Raw genomic sequence first — 20919 nt, 5'->3', positions numbered from 1 at the left:
CCAAGTTCCAGGTGTGTAGAGATCTGCATCCGAGCCAATTCTCAACACTGAGGACTCACTTCCCTTTTCCTAGATGTGAGTAGTACTCAAGAAAGCATGGCAAACTGTGGCCAACTTCACAAGTACAAGATAGGGCAAAGATGGACAGTCCATTTGAAATAAAAAAGGCTGGGCACTTTAGTGTATGTAATATGGCATTTAAATAAGCTAGCCTGATTTTAGACTGCATTAAAGAGAAGCACAATGGTGGTGACAGTCCCACTGGGAGCACTATGTACAATCCTAGGCACATTTTAGGGAGAACAATGATTAGCTGGAAAGTGTCCAGAGAAGGAAGGCCAGGATGGTGAAATATTTCAAGTCATGTCACCATGATCAGCTAAAGGAACCAGGGATGCTTTAGCCTGGCAAAAGGAAGACTTAGGGGGCAAGTGATAGGTCTTCAAGTATTGGAATAACTACCATGTGGGAAGACCAGACTAGCTCTGCTTGGCCCTACAACAGGATGTTCTTAGCTTTACTCTGTCATTTACTCATCAGTCCACTGAAATCCACGAACCTCCTCAGAAAAATGGCTTTTAAAAAAAATCCATTAATTGAAGGAAATAACTTCAGTTAGAAGTCAGTGAAAAATTAAGATGTAATTCTTTCCTCATTCAAATTAACAGGCCCCCTAAAATCTCTCCATAGACATGGACCCCCGGTTAAGAACCCCTACCACATTAAGTAGAACTAGGGGCAACAGGTAGAATATTCTCCATGTTATCATAGCAGTTTTTTCACCCTGTTAAGTTCACTATGCTCCAGGCCTCAAGCTGGCAGTATACATGGTGTTGCAGTCCCTTCCTTTGACTGGTCAATGCCTCCCACAATTGCTGTTTTAAGGGAAGTGCCCTTCCATTAGCTAGCCCTGTCCTCATTCCTCTCTGTTCTCAATTCCTGACTCTCCAGATATTCCCTACCATGTCCTGACCTGGAGAGGGGGAGGACTGTGGGGAATTCTAAAGGATTATCCTAAATAAGGATTATTAAGTGGTTTCTATCTGCTCAAAGCAGAATGTTAAAGACCAACAAAAAAGGTACATAAAATTCCTCCTTGTTTTTAATTTCAAACCCAGATTAAAACAATGAAACTAAGTTATCTTTAGAGAGAGCTAGAAACGGAGAGTTTACTAGCTCTGTTACAAAAATGCATCAGTGATCTAAAAGCAGGAAGATAACAACGGATGACTTCTTTGTTCACCCAGTCTTCAAGATTAAGGGTTTATTACATAGCACTTCCCACTCAAACTTGTGGCCCTTCATTTGTGACTAGAAATTTAGATGGCCTTATCTTAGACAAGCCTCCTCAACCTTCCAGTAACACAACATTGAATTTTCTCTGCAATTCAAAATCCTCAACTTTAATTTGTTCTCTTGGCCTTCTTGTGTAACCAGTAATTAAAGAGATGTTTTTTAAAACCAAAACTGTGTTTTAAAAAATCATCGAGTGCCTAACTAGAGCTGGGGATAGGTGCACACGTGCCAACAGTGCTCACAATAAATGTTTTCCATTTCACACACAAGCAGTTGTAAGCACAGTCAGCAAACTATACTCCTTAGAGATAGAGCCTGTTTAATTCACCTTTGTGTTCCTTGTAATGGCAAGTACATAATTAGCACTCTGTAAAACTCATGCTGATGGCCATGCTGCAAATAAAAGTCACCTGTTATACCTTCTGGCACATCATAATGATTTAGTCAACAACTATCTACCAGGAACTCTGCTCATCTATCTATCTTCCAGGCCTAAAAAAAGACCCCATAATACTGTAGATATGTAAAATCAGTTCCTTGAGACTACAAAAGCATCACAAAAAATTTCCATATTTTATTTTCAATTCCACAAATAAACAACCAACTTTTCCAATAATGAAAACTATTCCAGCTCTGAGCTCTTCTTTTACAGGACCAAGTATTTTGGACACCAGTCATTTCTGGTAAGATTTCTAATGGTCAGAAACCAAGGTACAGTATACTGCCTCAGAGAAGTCTTGTCACCGACAGCCTCCAAAGGGCACTGCATGTTTCGCTCTCCCTGTAAGGCGATGTTGTTGTGAGAAAAACCAGCACTTTACTGTATCCCTTTGATTCTTAAAGTATGTTACTAAAAATAACTTGTGCTGGGTTGGCATCATTTTCATACACAATCCATTTCAGGAGTAAGAAAAGATTCTAACTCCAGTACATGCAGGTTTAAATCTATTTTTGTTGAGAAGATGAAGTATTTGAGGATGAAAAGTGGAGCACTACTACTGATCTTGAAAGAAAGAACAAGTTCCAGGGCACATTATTGTTTGAACCACAGAACAACCAACCAGGCAGAGAAGTCCATAAGGAAATCAACTTCAGTACTCTCCCTTTGGTCCTTCATCTTCTAAGCACTTAAAGTATTTCCTTTTTAATAGTACTAGACATTTAATTTTATTAGAAATGCAATCCAAGTATGAATAAATAAAATTTAAGCTTTTAGACTTTCTGTCCCATGTTCCTTTAAATAGAAAAAGTACTAAGTATTTCTTCAGAGTATTCAGCCCTTCTTGTCCAAATCCAACTGTGTAACTTGGTCTTCCAGAATCTTTCTAGAACTAAAGATCATATTCTAATAAGAAACCTCAGGGCAAAAGTCTTATTATTGATACTGCCGATAGTCTCCAAACGGTGAGGGTGGCAACTGGGCTGGAGGCAACTGGGAAGGATCTTCAACAAACTGGGGTCCTGCAATTGACACAGATTTAAGTTTTACAGAAATCGTATCACTCTTAAATATCAAGGAGTTACAACAAAGAGCAGCAAACAACATGGTTGAAAAAATTCAGTGTCTGCATTGAGTCTAAGCGATAGAAAATTCATTACAGTAAACTAAGGGCATCAGTCTCATTTTATTTTTAGGCCTGCCTAATTCCTGTACTAGCATGACAGTACTGGAGGCACTTCAAACTTAGGAGGACAGATGACAGCCTGACTTTCCTTGTGCTTAAGAGTGAAGATCTGTCAAGTGCTGAGCCACAGACATTGTGTAGACTAATTTCAGCAAAGAGTAGAGTCAAAACTTGAAGTAACTGCAGTAACAAGCTGCTGTAGCCACCCAGCCTGCGGTCTTCTTACCTCCTGCCATACGTTATTGCTGTTACTTAAAATATTTGTTTCCAATTTTATGGAAAAGAGAAGAAATCATATTCTGTAAAACATTTATAAAACGCAGGTTTGTTCTGTTTTAACACAACCCAGTGAACCAGACCTATAAAGCCAACTGAGTAGGTGGTGGAAACAACTCTGAACAGGAAGAAGATGCTCATGGCTTGTTCTAGAGTACAGTCTTGTGGCAATGAGTTTGCAGAGACTGAAATGGTAACCACTGACATATATGTAAAAGCTTTAAGGTCTACAAAACACTTTCTTTACAATCCTGTTTTATGGGCAATGCAAGTGTTATGAGGAAACTAAAACTTAGAGAGATTGAGCAACTTGCCCATGGTCCTAACCTCAAGTGCAGCAATGCTTTGCAATCTTCTGCATTGCCCTGTGATGCTAAGTATTTCTCCATAGAAGGGGGTGTGTGTGTGTGTGAATGAATAATTAAAGATAGTTTGGTGAGGGCAGAGAATGAGTTTTTATATAAAGTTTGTATTTCTTACTTTATTTGGCACAGTACTATGCACACAGAGTAAGGGCTAAATATTTTCTCAACTGCAATGAAGGACTATTGTGGGAGTAATGACAAGTCTTTTAACATGGATAAATAAGTGAGGGGCATTTAATGATCACCAGCATTTACAGAGAGCACCACTTAGTGTCTGAGGCAAGATCTGAACATGGACCTTCCTGACTCAAGTCCAACACTCACACTTGTAACCACTGGGTCACATGGCTGCCTTGAACATAAGAACCCAGAGTTTTTTTTAAAAATGAGAACAAAAAGTGCTTCACTATATTTGTGGCAGCAGCAGAATTCAGTGCAATTCAGAGAATTATACAATTTGCCTCATTGCTAGAATAATCATTTTTAACTGATCTTGGGATCAATTTTTCCCCATGAGAATTTCTTTGAAATTGCATATTTATGTTACACATGATTTACTTTCTAAGAGATTTTTTTTTATACATAATTTTCCAGAAATGCTGATCTACTGCAAAAACTCAGGTATTCCTGAAACATTTTTTTTAATTAGGCAAAAGTTGAATAAAATAATGACGCCTTCAAAGGTCACTCTGTGTTGCTTCTAAATAAAGAATTCACTTTGGTGACTGAACTCTTCAAGAAAACAAGGCCATAGCAAGTAAAGCACAACTCCAAAATACCAACATTTCCTTGAGAGAGTCAGGACTATTTGGGAAATTTTTCCCTTTTTGTAGATGTTTAATATGACTATTTTCATCTTTGCATTATGTCTTTGATTGAAATAAAAAAGTATTCTAGTAGAGCATGGCAGAATGTGGCTATCCCAATTGGATGTTAACTTTAAAATGGTGACTAAAAAGTACACAGATCAGACCGAAAGAGCCCATGAGGTCATCCAGTCCATCCTAATGGTATCTAATGAGCAGAGTACCATTTGAAAGTTGTGCTAGAAGGATACAGGATCCTTGCTCAGTGCATAGGGAAAAGAGATCAGATTGGGAGAGATGATCTATTCCCCATGATCTAGACTGATTCGTGTCCAAGTGCTTGAACCAATTTTCTACTTGTTTCACTCCTCTGCTTGCCTTCTTAAAGAACAGCCAGGTCAATGGTTTGCTATTACTCTCTGAGACAGAATGTGATCCCCCTGTCAGTTTCAATATCAGTCCCTACTGATACCATTTTCCTTCCCTGTGACCCCAGGGAAAAACAAACAGTTCCAAATTTAGAGTAAGAGTTGTTTGAAGTTTCTATGGCCAAACTAGATTCAATGTGATAATTAGCTCCTAAATTTTTCTCCCTAAATGCTGCAGAAATAATGAATAATAGCCAATTTCCTCCCAGTTAATCCAAAGGCTTGGAAAAAAGAAAATTAACTGTGGAAAAGGTTCACTGTAAAATATATAGCTAGAGTTACTTTTTGTTTTTCTTAAAACACAGAAGATGAAACCTATGTCCCGTTCTTCGAATGGCACTGTCATCTACTACCAACATCCTCAGGGTTCCCACAACAAAGTGTGAATACCTTTCATAAGGCAGATACCCCCAAATGTCATCAGCACAAATGAACTCAACTGAAGTAACAGTGTATCTAAAAGCCAGTGAATCATTCCAAAGTCAAAATTTTGGCCGTTGAGAATATACTAACTAGATTCTAGAGAAGGAATACTTACCATTTGGAAATTGTGAAGATGCAAATCTTGTTAACAGGATACCAGCTCCTTCTATTAATGCAAGAAGAATGCCACCCATTGCAGCTGAACCAACCATGGCCACTGGTCCATCTGAAGGTTTCAACGACAGAGAAATTACTTTCCATTTCTTGCTTTATGCACTGGCCATACTATAGGACGGGTATGAGCTCAGTGGATATAAATCAAGAATTCTTAACCTGAGGTCCCTGACTTTGTTTTTCAAAAATATTTGGATAGCTATATCTCAATGAAATTGGTTTCATTTATAATCCAATACACTTTATTTTATGCACTTAAAAACATTGTAAGAAGGGGTCCATAGGCTTCATCAGCCCACCAAAGGACATAACATGACATAATACATGGGCACAATACACGACATAAAAAAGGTAATGAATCTTTGATCTAAATGAAGCTTGGTCAACCTTTTATCCCAAGGATTCAGAAGGTAGCTCTGTGATTGTTCACCTTTTTTTGCAAGCATTGGGGAGGAAGAAATATGTTAAGATCTCCCCCTGATCAGCAGGACTTCAGTTCAACTTGATGCTTAACTTAAAGGCTAGCTTAAACTTGCCCTAGAATAAACACAACACCCACTGTACCATCCTCAGAACTGCCCTTATTTCCTCAGGATCCTCTTCTCTCTTTCTCTTTCCCAGAGCTGAAATTGACTTTATAAGGCACTGTGGACTAATCAGCCCTTCTCTTCCTTTTCTGCAACAAACTCACATTCCAGATGTCAGACCAGAGATGGAATGACTTTGGAGGTACACATTCAACTTAACAAATATTATCTACTAGTATCCCAAATCCTGACTGTCCTGATTTTATGAGATAGTTTTAACCCAGTAAAAAAAAAAAAAATTCCTCAAATGCTAGTGAATTACCATCATAGGGGAAATTATTAGCTGTTAACTTAGCAGTAACTACTGCTGCTAAGAAACAACAAAACAGAAATCATTCAATGATATACCATCAAAAGGCTGACCTCAACAACTTTCTCACATAACAGTAGTTTCAGAAAAGCTGTAAAAGAAAAATTTAAGGAAGCAGGTTTATTATACTGATAAAATGCAAAGAACTGCTATTCCCTGTCACTCTCAAAAATCCCAAGATAACAGTTCTTTTCCTTTCTGAATTGCCATTATATATTTCTGCTAAGTTAAATCAAACAGGACTTAGCTTTTCCCTTGTAGCTATCATTTCTCACATACTAAATGAATTACGGCAAAGATAGTGTGCTTCTTGAGATCTTCCAAACAATCTTTCTTCTAGTGTAGCCATGAGAGTTTCTTACTTCTTGCTGCCAATATGGCTCCAGTTAAAGCACCACTTGTGATGGAATTCCATGGATCTTCTTTTCCTCTGACTTTTACCAAACTGCAATCAATCATGGAAAAGAGACCTCCCCAAACTGCAAAGCTACCTGTTCGGTTTAAAACAAAAACTCCAATGAGCAAAGATCTCAAACCTGAAAGAAATAATTCAGTGCTAAAAGAAATCAGGCTGTGTAAGTATACATTTTTGTAGACTACAGGTGTTTAAAACCTATAACAGAGCTGTGCTCCACTGTCATATTTGAGCTCTCTTCTTTCTCCCTTAACCTATTTAATTGTTTTTTTGGCCTCACCAGTTTTTTCTTGTTGGGTCTTATTTTCTTCTCATTCATTCATATATTTATGGAGCATCTAACCATGCTAGCTGCTGAAAAGACATTTCTTATTCCTTTCCCTTATTCATGCCTATAAACTACAGTCAGGTCATAAATGAATGCATCAAGAACCAATAGAGATACACTATCAAGAAAAAAAACAACTGGTCTAAGAGGGGTTAATATAAAAAAAAGGAATTATAAGAATTAGGAGTCAATATGGGTTCATCCATAGGTCATGCCAGAGTAACCTAATCTTGTTTCTTTTTCTGTGAGGTCAGTAAACTGGTAATGACACAGGGGAGTGTTACATAGTAAATTTGGAATTCAGGAAGGCACTTAACAACATATCCTATGATATCCTTCTGGACAAGGTAGACAGATAAAGGCTGAATAATAGTAGTTAGGTCGATTCAGAACTATTTGAATGACCTGACCCAATGAATGGTGATTAATGGATCTGTCACTTTGGAAGGAGGTAGCCCAAGGATTTGCCTTTGGTCAGTTCTAGTAAAAATTTTTTTTTAAACCAAGGCTTAGATGATAGGCTTATTAAATCTGTGACCGACATGAAGCTAAGTCAGTTATCAAGCTGGAGGAAAAAAAAAAAACAAGGATCCAAAAATATCTTGACAGGCTAGACCAATGGGCTAAACCTAAGAAGATAAAAGTATAAAAGGCATAAATTTAAAGTCTTACACTTGGGTCTTAAAAAAAAAAAAACTGCACAAGTACAGCTAAACAAGAGTTCATGTGAAAAAGACAGGCTTTTTAAAAAAGGGATTTACAGCTTGATATGTATCAACACTGTGCTATAGCAGTCAAAAGAGCTGATGTGATCTTAAGCTGGCATTAATAATAGTGTCATCTCCCTAGGATGGGGGAGGTGATGGACCCCAGGTTGGATCATCTCTGGAGTCCTGTATTTACTTTTGGGCATATTTAGGAACACAAGCAAGCTACAACACATTCAGTGAAGTGAATGGAAACTGTGCCCCTCAAGGATCATTTGAAGGAAATGGGGATGATCAGCTTGAAAAAAGAGATTTCAGGAGTGGTCCATAATAGCTGTTTACAGAAAAAACCGTTGTGTGGAAGAGAGATTGGACTTGTTGTGTTCAGCCAAAAAGGGCAAAACTTGAGGCCCCACAGATAGAATCTGCAGAGAGATGGATTTTGGCTCACTGTCCAACTGTGGAAGGGGCTGCCCAATTACTAATGATCTTCAAGCAGAGACTGGATGACCATCTGTTGTGGTATGAGAGAGACTCCTGTTTAGGGACAGGTTGGTTTCAATTACATAACAAGCCCATTCCAAATGTGACAATCTAAGAATGAAGGTAGTTGAGATGAAGTACCGCTTTATTCCTATATAGACAAAATTTCACTGAATTTTTAACAGACTTTCAATTATGCAATATATCAAACTTTAGAAAACTGGGTACTTGACAAGTATATAGAATAAATATATTGTGGGTCTAATGTATTTTCTAAATATTGTTGTTAATTCATTTTGCAGTTATTTTTTGATTGTCACAACAACCATCTAAACAAAGGAGAAATAATTATTATTTCCTCACTATGCCATAAAGTGATGTAAGAGAAAGTAAAAATAAAGGGATGGTGTAATTCAAAGAAAAAGTATCTACCACAAATACTGATGGAGATCTATTGGTTCACTGAAAGTTAATCAGGTTTTGCATTTATTTGTGTTTTGTAGCAGACATGGTGAAAGCATGAGAATGCCTGTGGAATGAAAGTACATGGCAGAAAAACATCAAGAAGGGATGACTGGGAGAGAAAGGCAGCATGAGTAAAGAAAAATATGGAGAAGGAGCTTTTGGGAGAATGGCAAATACTGGGAATGCCTTTCTGCGGGGCAAAGAGTAGAGGCTCTTAAGCCAGGACCAAGGAAAAAGGGATACCAAAGTTGTCTGTACCAGGGAAGCTCCAATGCCACTCACCTTACAGTGATTCTCTACTGATGTTGTGACCTTATACCTGGAGCTTTTTGGTAACAAATATGTCTATGTTCTAAATACTTACTGGTTGCCTTTGCTGCTAGCAAGTGAGTTGGCTCATCAACACCCTAAAAACGAAGTCTGATTTTCCCAGCCTTACCTGCTACACTGTTCAGTAGGCTGTTGCCCATATAAAGCATTCCAACTCATCTTTATCTGGAATGCTCATTCTGACTAACTTTTGCCCCTTGGAATCCTTAGCTTCCTGCAATTCTTAGCTCGAGTGCCATCTCTTCAGTTTTTAGTGTTATCCTTCAACTCCCTAAATTAATTAATTTATATATATATACATACATACACACACACACATACACACACACACACACACACACCCCTCCTCATTTCTCACTGTTGGTTTCTCTATCAGACCTTGTGATCTCCAGAAACTCATCATTCTGCAAGATGAAATCAAAGCTGAATCTTACATCTCCCCAGACCATTTCTGTCCCTGGCTGTAGGACTTCATGCCTCCCCACACTCTGCTTTTCAACTTTTTTTTATGTGCTGTCTTCCCCATTAGACTGTGAGATCCTTGAGAGCAGGGAGGGTCTTGAGCCTTTCTTCTTATCTCCATAGCTTAGTACAATGCCCAGCACATAGGTGCTTAATAAATGTTTACTGATCAGTAAGTCTCCAGGATTGTACTTGATTTACTTTTCTTCATGTATATACTGGCTTACCTAACTGTAAGCTTTATATGAAACAAGGGGTTCATATCTTGTTAATAATTTAAGCAGGTTAGATTCTGGGGGACACACAAAGTTCAAACATGCCAGCATCCTACCCTTTCAGAGCTTATAATTAAATAGGGGGATCATACATGAGTTGCTATAATGTTACCTATGTACACAAGAAGTGTAAACAAGATGTAATGTGAGATTCGAAGGAGTAAAGGTCTTTAATGATGAGAAGGATCGGGGAGTTTTCTGGAGTGGGTGTCACTTGAATTAGATTTTAATGAATGGCTAAGAATTCAGCAAAAATCCCAGGGAAGGGTATTTTGTATTTCTCCTAACCAGGTACTTCAGATATGCTGCTACTCATCGAGGAGAGCAAGAGAAGCATAATTGTCTCCTAATTCTTGGTATTTATTTACCTCTCTGTCCTAGAAAATGGCTCTCCAACTTTTCAAGTATCTCTCATCAGGCCTTCTAAGGTTTTAATATTTTCCTTCAGCTTCCCCAGAAGCCACCACTTCCTTTCTCAAAATTTACAACTTCAAACATTCTTCCCCTTCCATCTAAAAAGTGTATTTTGAGGAAATGAAGAAAGATGCTCATGAGATACACAGTTAAAGTCTATTTTTTTAAGCAGGCCATGAAGGCATCAGTTTGTGATGACGTTTTCAAGCAATAAGCATTAAAGCCAAACTGAGATCAACAACTGGCATACTCCAAAAAGACTGGAGATTCATCTTCAGTAATCAGGAAAGAAAATAAATCTATCTGAACATGAAATAGCTTTACCTCCCAATTGTGGTGCTCTGGTTTTGATGGCTGTCAAACTGCCTCGAAGCCTGTGGCTTACCCCCTAAGGAAACAAAATCAAGTGGCCAGAAAATATTAGAAGTGCAGCTGATGTTCAACCCATTGATGGAATGTTTTGTTTTGTTTTTTTAAATAAATCAAATCTGGGTTCCATGTAGAAGGCTAGTTTTCCATATACTTACCACAGGAGAATTGCGAAAACCTTTGATTGCTTGGAAGATACCACCTCCTATGGTACCCATAGTGAAAGCACCACCACAGTCATCCACAATTCGCCAGGGACTAGGAGGAAAAAGAAAAAAAAAAAACACAAAAACCCTTTAATGATGTCATATATCTCAAAGCTTGCCCTGTTTAAATGAATGACAACCCTCAAACACAGGCCCAGCCCAAATAATGACACTCTGCCCCACAAAGTACACACACAGTTATGTGGTAGTTGATTTATGTTAACAGCATTCAGTTCACGTGAAAATAATTTTGGCTGATGATCTATCAATCAGTGAGCATTTATAAAGCAGCTACGACGCACCAAGCACCGTGCTAGACTCTGGGAACCCAAGTACAAATAACGAAACCATTCTCACTCACAAGGCAACTACTACACTCTAATGGAGAAGACAAGTATTCGTAAAATAGAAACATTATAAAGTTAATAAATATAAAAATACACAAAGTAGTTCAATAAGGTAGTTTGGGAGGGGGGCCCTTAGCAGTTGAGAGGACCAGGAAAGGTCTTATGCGGGAGATGTTGCTTGAGCTGATATTTTTTTGCAGAAGTGGAAGACCGTATATGCTTTCAGACTCAGAGTCACATGTAGGTTTAGTTTTGGAGAGCTGCTTTCTCTTTTTTCATTCTCTGTTATAAGAGATTGGTCTCTGGGGTGGGAGAAAGGAGTGACATACTTGGAATGAAGAGTTATAAGAATGTAGTATTAATATTCAAAATAAAACTAAATTACTAAGCAAAAAAAAAAAAAGAGATAAAACTCCCCCTACTAATGCAAGTCAGCATCTTTCTCTACAACTCATCCTCTTAGAAAGGTGCTCAGAGTAGTGAGAAGTTAATGGATTTGCTCAGAGCCTCATGTCAGAGGCAGGATGGCAATCTAGACCTTCCTGGTTCAAGGCCAGCTCTCTATCCAGTATGCCAGGGCTGCCTCTAAATGAAAATGAAAGTGATGTATAAACAAAAAATATCAATAACACTTGACTTTGAAAAGGGATGTCACTCTGGCAGCTATGGGAAGAATGTACTAGAGAAGAAAGAGACAATCATATGAGTGAGAGGTCATTTAAGGCTAAATGAAGGTGCTTTATAAGTATTCAAGATGGAACAGATGCAAGAGATGCTGTAGAAACAAGAAATAAGGCAGAGAACAGCCTCTAAGAGGCTGGATCACTTGTCGGTGATACTCTGGAGGCTGTCCTTGGTCAGGTGTTTTGGACTAGAGGATGACTATGAAGGCTTCCAACGCTGAGATTCCTGGTTGCATTAAGTCTGAGATTCAAATGAGATCTTCAAATTCTAAGAAGGCAGTTTACAGACATCCCCTTCTCTGTAATTACATGGCAAAGACTACAATGATCAAATAGACAGTTGTTAAAAAAAAAAAGGGAGAGGAAGATGGTCCAGATCTCTGACTGCAAAATTACAGAAAGTTAAGCTACAAAGCAAAGATCAGAAGCTGAGCTCTCTCATCTAATGCAACTAAAAGCTGAGAGGAAAATGCTGGGTTGACTGGATGGTTTGGGTGGACTATACGGCATCAGCCGACATGGAGGAAAGAGTGTGACAGTTCTGTAAGTGTGAAGGCTTTTTTGGGTAGGGAGTCACTGACTTTGAGAGAAGGCAGGAATGGCTTAGTATGACTGAAGTAAGATGGCTTTGATTTTGGCAAGTGTTTGTTAGAAGATAAACACTGTGTGACACTGAGGTCATGTTCCCTCCCCACCTCACCAAGTGGAGATGGTGACGAGCAGAGGGGACAAGAGGATCTACTTACCCAGACATGTCTGTTGGCACTAATCATCCACTAGTGCTAGTTAAAGTTCACTTGGTACAAGGCGCTGGGAAAAGCCTCCTCATCAAACTTCAGACTTGCTGGTAACTACTAGATTATCTAAATCCCCAGGGAATTAACCTAGTCCATGTTCAATGTTCTACATACAAGAACTGATTTTTAAAAATTTTAAATGATAGAACCAATAAACGTACCCTGGAAACCTATAAACAAAGCAGGGTCCATCCTGTGACCACTCACATAACCATCTATGACAATGTAAAAAGCCAAATACACAACAATAAAAACAAGTAAATGTCTATGCATAGTCTACTAATAGGGTTAAGATCACTTCGCAGCTCTTCTTTATGGCAATGACCCGGTCAGCCAGAAAACTTCTTGGGGAGAGTAAATATGGCCCCAGTCAGAGAATTTCAGATAATACTAGATTCTGCCCCACCCCCCCAATTATTCATGCTACATACTCAAGCCAATTTTCATTCAGACATCACGAAAACAACAATAGTCTCCCAGAGAGGAGGCAAGTAGGCTAGTTTCCCCCAGAATCCAAAACAAATAAATGTTCTGAGTACCTACAGTAAGGTTGACAGTGCTAAGCACTCTGGGAAATGCAGAGCTTCCTAACAGTTAAGTAAATGTGGGGGGGGGGGGAGGGTGGATGGAGGAGAATCTGAACCCAGATCTTCCCTTTCCCTAAATCCATTTTCCCACCAATTGAAAAAAAAAAAGGACTTGAGCTAAGCTCTAAAAGATGGGTAGAGTGTGTGCATGTGTAGACATTTCAGAGCAAAAGCAAAAAAGGCAGGAATTTGAAAAGCATATCAAGGAGACTGTGAATCAACTTGGCTGGAGCAGATCATAGATATTCCTACAATAAAAGGAAATAAAATTGGACAGCTAGGTTGAGAGGCAGGCAGGCCTTAAATGCTAAGCCAAGGAGTTTAGATATTAACGTACAGGCAATGGGGAACTGATGTGTATACAAAGGTGCCCTAAGGGTTGAGTTGCCCTTTCCCTGGTTTATCTTCTAACCTGAAGACACCCTAAAGTCTCTTGATACAAAGGTGTCCTAAGGGTTGAGTTGTTCTTTCCCTGGCACCCTAAAGTCTCTTCCCCTTATCTTGAAATACCACAAAACTTCCCCTTATCCTGGACCATGGAATTCCTTGTCTCCCTCCATCCTGGGTCATAAAACTTCCCTTGTCTGCCTTATCCTGTCCTTATGAAAACAAGCCTCTGTCCCTCTGTAAATTGCTAGTCCTTCTTCCAGGGCTAGCCTGCTGCTTTTGCATCCATAAAGCTCCCAATGGCTGCAGAGCAAGTCTAAGTGAATGCTTAAACATTTGAACCAGCTCTCCCAACTGTGACCTCATCAGAACCATTTAAAATGTTCTGAACAGGGTAATGATCAACACAGTATTTCAGAAAGAATAGAAAGAAAGCTTGGTGTTAGGAGGCTCAGGTAGGATGCTACTTTTTGTTGTTGCTCAGTAATTTTCAGGCATGACTGACTCTTCATGACCCCATTTTGGGGTGTTCCTGGCAGAAATGGTAGTTTTCTCCAGCTCATTTTAAAGATGAAAAACTGAGGCAAACAGGGCTAAGTGACTTGCCTAAGGTCACACAGGTAGTAAATGTCTCAGACTAGATTTGAATTCACAATGTTGAGGCTCAGGGGTGCTAGGATCCCTAAATAATGACACGCGGGTGCTGCAGGAATGAATTAGACCCAAGCCTTCTTTCAGCCAAAGACAAGGTTTATTACAACATCAATAGTGGGTGGGTGTGATTCTAAAAATCTGCCATATTGGCCAAGACTCTTAAGGACTCTAAGCACTGGCAAGACTCCTAAGGAATCTGAGAACCACCGCCAAGGGAGAATGGTGTCTAGATAGGATCAAGGGAGTGGTAGTCTAGCCAGGTGCAGACAAAGAAAGGGCAGTTAATTAACTGGAAAGGGCTGATTGCCCCAGGTGAACACCTGAGACTTGTGTCCAGATGCTTTTCCTTTTTGGGGTCCAGATCCCAGAGACGTGGTCTTTTCCTTATGGCGGTTCAGATCCCATCCCCATCAACAATGAGTCTTCCAGACACCAAGCCCAGCACTCTCTAGCTGCCCAGGCTCCTACTACAATAGTCCAAGGACAAGAGTTCTGAGCTAGGGTTGATAGCAGTGCTCAGGAATGGAAAAAGCATACACAAAACAATGATCAACAGGACAGAGCCTGGAGAGACAGACAGCCTACACACAGGATGGCCATTTCAGAGTTAGGAACAAGGTGAAGGACAGCACTGAAGTGTTCAGAAAAGGAACAGTCAGTGCTACCAGGGAGCTGGACTACTTCACTCAACTCTAAAGAAAAGAGTTAGTCATTGGAGCCAAACAACCCATCACCACAAATCATATCTTGGCCCCAAAGATCAAAGTGTTGGGTTAACACTGGAGCCCTTGAGTCAACCCCCAGCTCCCGGGGCCTGTTTCCTCATCTATAAAATAAAGGGATTGGAGCAGATGTCCTCCAAAACTCCTTCCAGTTCTAAAAATCTGATTCTGTGCTAAATATTTTGTTGTCTGGTCAATCCATACACTGCTAAGGTCTCCAAGAAAAGACTACACTAACCATCAGTCAAGACTGTCCAAGCATCCACCTTACGCCAAGTGCTACAGATACTCTTTCAGCATTCTCAAGGGTGCAAGTAGCTTTCACTAAGCCCCTGGACTGAGTTCTCAGTATTCATATTGAGTTCAATTCATATTGTGCTAGGTACTTCAGAAGAAACAAAGCTGAATGAAAGGCTCAACAAGAGCCACTCCCCAACAGATATGTGTTCAAACACAAGATATCAATGACATGAAGATGCTCCAAATCACTAACAGATAAGAGAAATGCAAATTAAAACACTCAGGTTCCTGATACCTATCATCATGGGCAAAACAACAAAAGAGGAAAACAGCAATTGTGGAGCTGCTGGTGAAGCTGTGAATTGGTTTCAATCATTACAGAGGACAATTTGGACCTAAATGTCAAACATCACTTAACTATATAAAACCTCTGATAGAGCATTATCATTAGGCATACACCTCAAGGATGTCAAGGGTAGAGTGGTACAGGGACCCAACACTTTCGGTTAATGCCAATAACTAGAAAAAAACATAGCTGCCCATCACTGGGGGAACTGAGGTATATGAATATAATGGAATATTAATGGGCCATTAGAAATGAAGAAAATGGCAGATTCAGAAAAATAGGAAAAGATATGTATAAACTGACAAGGCAGAATGAAATGAGCAAAACCAGAGGAACAATTTAGACTGGAATAATATCAAAGAAAAAAACCTTGAAAGATCTTAGAATCCTGACCAAAGAAGTAACTAGTCATGATTTCAAGAGATTGACGAAATATAATTTCTAACTCTCAACAGAGAGGTAATAGATTAGAAATTCAAATGAGACATTAATTCTCAGACATGACCAATGTGTTTCTTGTTTGACTGTAACTGTTACAAGGGAGGGCTTCTACCTGGAGGGGAAGAATTGAGTAAATGATAAATATGAGGGAAAAAATCATGGAAAAAAAACATTAGAAAGATTACAGAAGGAGACACAATTAGCATAATTTTGTTATTACTTTGTCGAAATTAATATTTCTTTTTAAAAAACAGTTTAACAGGGTTTTAGGGTTTTTTTTTTACAATCTTCTTTGTAAACTGAAATGTTTGTGTTTGTTAAGTTCACAAATGAAAAAAAATACACAGGGCTCTTGTCCTCAAGGAATAAGATATAAGCAAGTATAAAGTAAAAGATAACTATGCAGGTTACTAGAGTAAAAAGTAGAAAATTATTTCCTCCCCAATGTCTCAAACAGTTCTACAATCCACAAGAGTCCATGCCCTGGGATAAGTCTTCCCCTTCCTTTCCCAATTAGTAACAGGATAGGTAGATTTCAGAATCATCAGCATAGAGATGATCATTAAATCCATAAGATCTCATGAAATCCAGTGAAGGGTATAGAGAGAGAAGAAAGTAGGGCCCAGAACAGAACCCTAAGGAAGAAGCAGTAGGAGAACCAGGAGAGAGCAGAGTCCTGAAAACCTAGACGGAAGAACAGCAAGAACAAGGTGATCCACAGCATGGATGCAGAGGGATCAAGGAGGGTAAGGACTAAGAAGAAGCCACTGGATTTGGAGTCAGAGAATCTAGGTGAAGCTCTAGTTCTTCCACCGGTAAGACATAGGGTCTGGACCAGACCCTCATCCCGATTTATATCCTATAGATTGGGAAGACCAGTTAGAAGGGTCTGACCAATCCCAACAATCAAAGAAATGGAAAGGAAGAAGCTGATGCAGTAGCAATCACTGAGGCCAAAGCACTAGGATGTGGAGAGAAGATTCAAATCTGGTATTTCAGTTTCCTCCATTGGAGAACGGTGGTTCCATGGTCAGAAACAGAAGGGTTATTAGGAGGAGTTGGGGAGTGATTGGAATTGTAGCTTAAGAGACAGGAGGGAGTTACAGAAGGAGTCAGATGAAATCATGTATAAAGCTGATGGCTAAGGCCAGTGGAATAGATGACATCAAATAAATCTGAGGATAGAACCTTGGAGAATGTCTACTTTTTGATGGTAAAAATATTCATATCAAAATGGCTGAGTCTTATCCATCCTATTTCCTCAATATACATCAATCTCCTATTTATACTACAGCAACCCTTGTGACCTTTTCATCACTTGCCTGGACAACTATGATGTTATGCTAATTTATCCCCCTGCACCCAACTGCTCACCTTTCTAATCCATCCTGTCCATAGATGTCAAAGTGATATTCTGCTCAAGAAACTCCATTATCTCTAGGATAAAATTCAGTTTTCTGTTTGGTATTTGAAGCCCTTCACAATCCAGCTCCAGCCTATCTTTCCAGGCCAATAACACATTATGCACTCTATATTCCAGTCAAACTGCCTTACATGTGGTTGCTCATACAGGAAATTCTCTCTCATCTCCATCTATGCCTTTGCTCTCATTCATCTCTGCTTCTTAGAACCACCTAACTCTTTTCAAGGTTAATCAAATGCCACCTCCCATACAAAGCCATCCCTAATTCCCCTAATGTTTTCCCTCACTACCACCACACTCTGCCCTTAGAAATTACCTTCTATTAATTTCTCTGTGTACGAGAAATTTCTATTAACTTCTCTGTGTATGTGATTTCCCCCAGCATAAAGTTTCATTTTTGACTCTGTGTCCCTAGCAGAGTGCCTGGCCCCTAGTAGACTGGCAAATAAGAGGAGAGGGGAAAAGAAGCTAGAGACAGCACAGCCAGGATAGTACAATGTTATAGAAATCAAGGAAGAGCCAAATGTCAAAGAAAGTCAGCAGCTTCAGAAGCCAAAAGGATATCAAGAGGAGGAGGACTGAAAAAAGGCCAATGGAAATGGTGATTGTGGGGTTAATGTTAACCTGTGAGAGGGAAGTTTTAGTACAGTAAGAGTTGTTTTATCTTTCATATCTATCTTTTCATCACTTATACCATTACCATTTTGGTTTAGATCCTTCTTTCTGACCTATTCTGTTTCCTATAAGTTTTCCTTGACTTTCTCCTCTTCAATTCTTTTCACTCAATGACCAAAATAATCTTCATAATACTTCATAATACATAATACTTCATAAAACTAGACTGACCATGCCAGTTCCCTTCTCAAAAATCTTCAGTGTCTTTCAATTATCTGTGAAATACAAGCTCCTTCATCCAGTGTTTAAGACCCTCTGCAATATGGCTACAACCTACATTTTTAGTCTTATTTTGCTTTAATCACCTTCATGCACTCCACATTCTAACTACACTCCAACCAGTCTACAATTTACCCATACCTAGATAATTTTAAACCTTCTGTTTCTGTTCATGCCTGCAAAACACTCCCCCAGTCCCATCTCAAACCACTGAAATTTTTTTAAACCTTCAAAGTTCAGTTCACTTAACATCTCCCCCATCAAGTTTTTTTTCAGGATCCACTCACCTAGGTTTATCTAGACCCTCCCTAAATACTATCTCATTCTTACCTGATATCATAATTGCATATATTTCTTCCATGAACTCAGAAAAGATCTTTGGGGACAAAGACTCTTTTTCAACTTTATATCCCCAGCACCTACTACAATTATTTGTACATAATAATGTTAAATTGAAAAATAGTTTGAAAAGGATTAGGAAATAAGAAGTGGAAGAAGCTAATACATTCTCTCCAGAATTTCGGTACTGAATGGAAAGCGGAGCTTGAAAAACCAGTAGGTTGGTAGGCTTTTTTCCCCCTAGAATAGGGGAAAGGAGGAAGGGAAGAAGCATTTACGATATGTGTCAAGCACTTTTTATAAATATTATCTCATTTGATCTTCACAACAACCCTGTGAGGTATTATCTCCATCTTACAGATGAGGAAACTGAGACAAAGGTTAAGTGATTTGCCCAGGGTCACATAAATTAGTTAAGTGTCTTGAGTCTGTAAAACTTGAACTCAGGTCTTCCTGATTCCAGGCCAAGTCCTCTCTATTCACTATGCCACCGGCTGCCTCTGACCATGTTCGTAGGACAGATACTGCTAAAGAGGAAAATTCAACGAGCGACATTAATCAACAGAATGAGTTCATAAGGGAGCTGGAAGAGTGGTGGAGTCAGCCATGTCAATTTCTTGCTCACAGATGGCCCTGAAAAGGTGCTCTCCCTGAAGGCCTTATAAAACTCACACTTGACGCTGTTTCATTCAGAAACTGCACGGACCTGGCTCTAAGGTGCTAGGTAGAACCACGGTATTTCAAGAGGAATTTAGAGCTCTGGGCTCCTGACAATGAGTGATCAAGGACAAAAGGCTAAATTAACTTAAAATACAAGATTAGTTCTTTTTATGAAGACTCTTACAATTAGGAAAACATTGCAGCTTCCTCATCTCAGACTCTTGGGATCACCCCTCCTACCAACCTTCTTAATTTACAAGGGCTGCTGAAAAACGAAACATTCGATTGTAAGATCCTCGGGGGCAGGGACCATCTGTTGCCTCTAAATCCCCAGGTTTAGCACAGGGCTTGGCACACAGTAGGCGCTTAATAAACGTTTATAGGACTGAACATCCTAAGGGGGTGGTGGATGGGGGTGGGGAGGTACCTCCGGAGACCTAGGCGGAGCCTTTAAGCACAAGTTACCCGAGAAGCCCACGTTATTTCGGAAATGCTTCGCTGTAAGGCCTCGGGGGCACTATCCTCAAGGACCCCTTCCCCTCCCTCACAACAAGCTCCGGGGGCGGGGCGGGGAATGGGGAAAGAAAGCAAGGTGGAAGAGGTGCTTTCCCTGAAGCCTCCAGCAGCAAAGGGCCGGCCCACGGGCCTCGGCCTTCCGCCCCTTCTCCCGCTAACACCGCGGAAACCCACAAGGGCGCAGCCCAAGGCGGCGGGCGGCTGGGGCAGCGACAGGGCCGGGGAGGGGGCGTCGGGGCCGAACGCAAGGTCACCGCCAGGCCCGGCCTGGGAAGCCGAGGAGGCCGGCCCGGCCGGGCGCCGGCCTGGCGGGCAGGGGCGCGCGCCTGCGCGAGCGGCGGAGGCCTCCTCGTGGGCCTGGCCCGGAGGGGCCGAAAGGCAGGGACTCGGGGGCCGGAAGGAGCAGGCCGGCGGTTGGGGCTGGCGGGGTTGGGGCTCACCAGGGCTCGCGAGCGTACTCCTCCATCTTGGATGCGACGGCGAGGAGGATGCCGGGCAAACGGAGCGGAACTCCGGCGCTCTCCCAGTGGAAGCGACCTCTGGCCCCGGGAGAGCCCCAGGGGAGGGGCGGGCGGCTAGCGGAGACTGGGATTGGTTCGCCTCTCCTTGCCGGTAGCCAATGGGAGAAGCAGCCCGGAGAGGCGTGGGGGGCGCGGCTTCTCGAGGATTTGCTAAAGGCACGTTCCGTAAAAGGAATTCCATCCCCAGCGAAGTTGGCGTCCGGGGTTCGAATCCTCACTTTGCAGCAGCCTCTTCGGGCGGTTTCATTTTCATTTGGAAAATTTCCTAAACCCTAAAGAGATTGTTTTCAAATTTTTGAATTACGCTCGTGAATTAATGTTTCACGGGGTCATACGATTAACCGGAAGTGACCTTGGAGATCATCTGGCCTCCAAACAGAGAGGACTTGGGTTCAAGTTCTAGCTTTGACACCTGGTCTGCCTCCAGCACTGAGTCCGGAGCCAGGAAGACTCGAGTTCAAATGAGAACCGGGGGACCCTTGGCTGGTCACTTAACCTCTGCCTGCCTCAGGGATGACAATACTGGTGGTTGGGATCCATTAGTTTGCAGTCGGTCGACAAACATTAAGTGCCTACTCTGTACCAGGCACTGCACTAAGCGATGGGGATACAAAGTAA

At 40.7% G+C, this 20919-nt stretch overlaps 1 protein-coding gene across 1 annotated transcript; it reads right to left on the bottom strand.

Annotated features, from left to right (window-relative positions):
* Positions 1-1848: 1848 nt before the first annotated feature.
* On the bottom strand, positions 1849-20567 carry TIMM17A (translocase of inner mitochondrial membrane 17A). The gene is made up of 6 exons (XM_036756492.1): positions 20221-20567; positions 10697-10796; positions 10494-10557; positions 6653-6781; positions 5335-5445; positions 1849-2757 (listed from the first exon to the last, which is right to left on the bottom strand). The coding sequence occupies exons 1-6, from the start codon at positions 20244-20246 to the stop codon at positions 2672-2674; spliced, it is 516 nt and encodes a 171-aa protein (XP_036612387.1). The 5' UTR covers positions 20247-20567; the 3' UTR covers positions 1849-2671.
* Positions 20568-20919: the final 352 nt, after the last annotated feature.

This window comes from Trichosurus vulpecula, chromosome 4 (genome assembly GCF_011100635.1).
Source record: "Trichosurus vulpecula isolate mTriVul1 chromosome 4, mTriVul1.pri, whole genome shotgun sequence".
Classification (NCBI taxonomy): domain Eukaryota; kingdom Metazoa; phylum Chordata; class Mammalia; order Diprotodontia; family Phalangeridae; genus Trichosurus; species Trichosurus vulpecula.
This window is presented reverse-complemented; position numbering and strand designations above follow the sequence as displayed.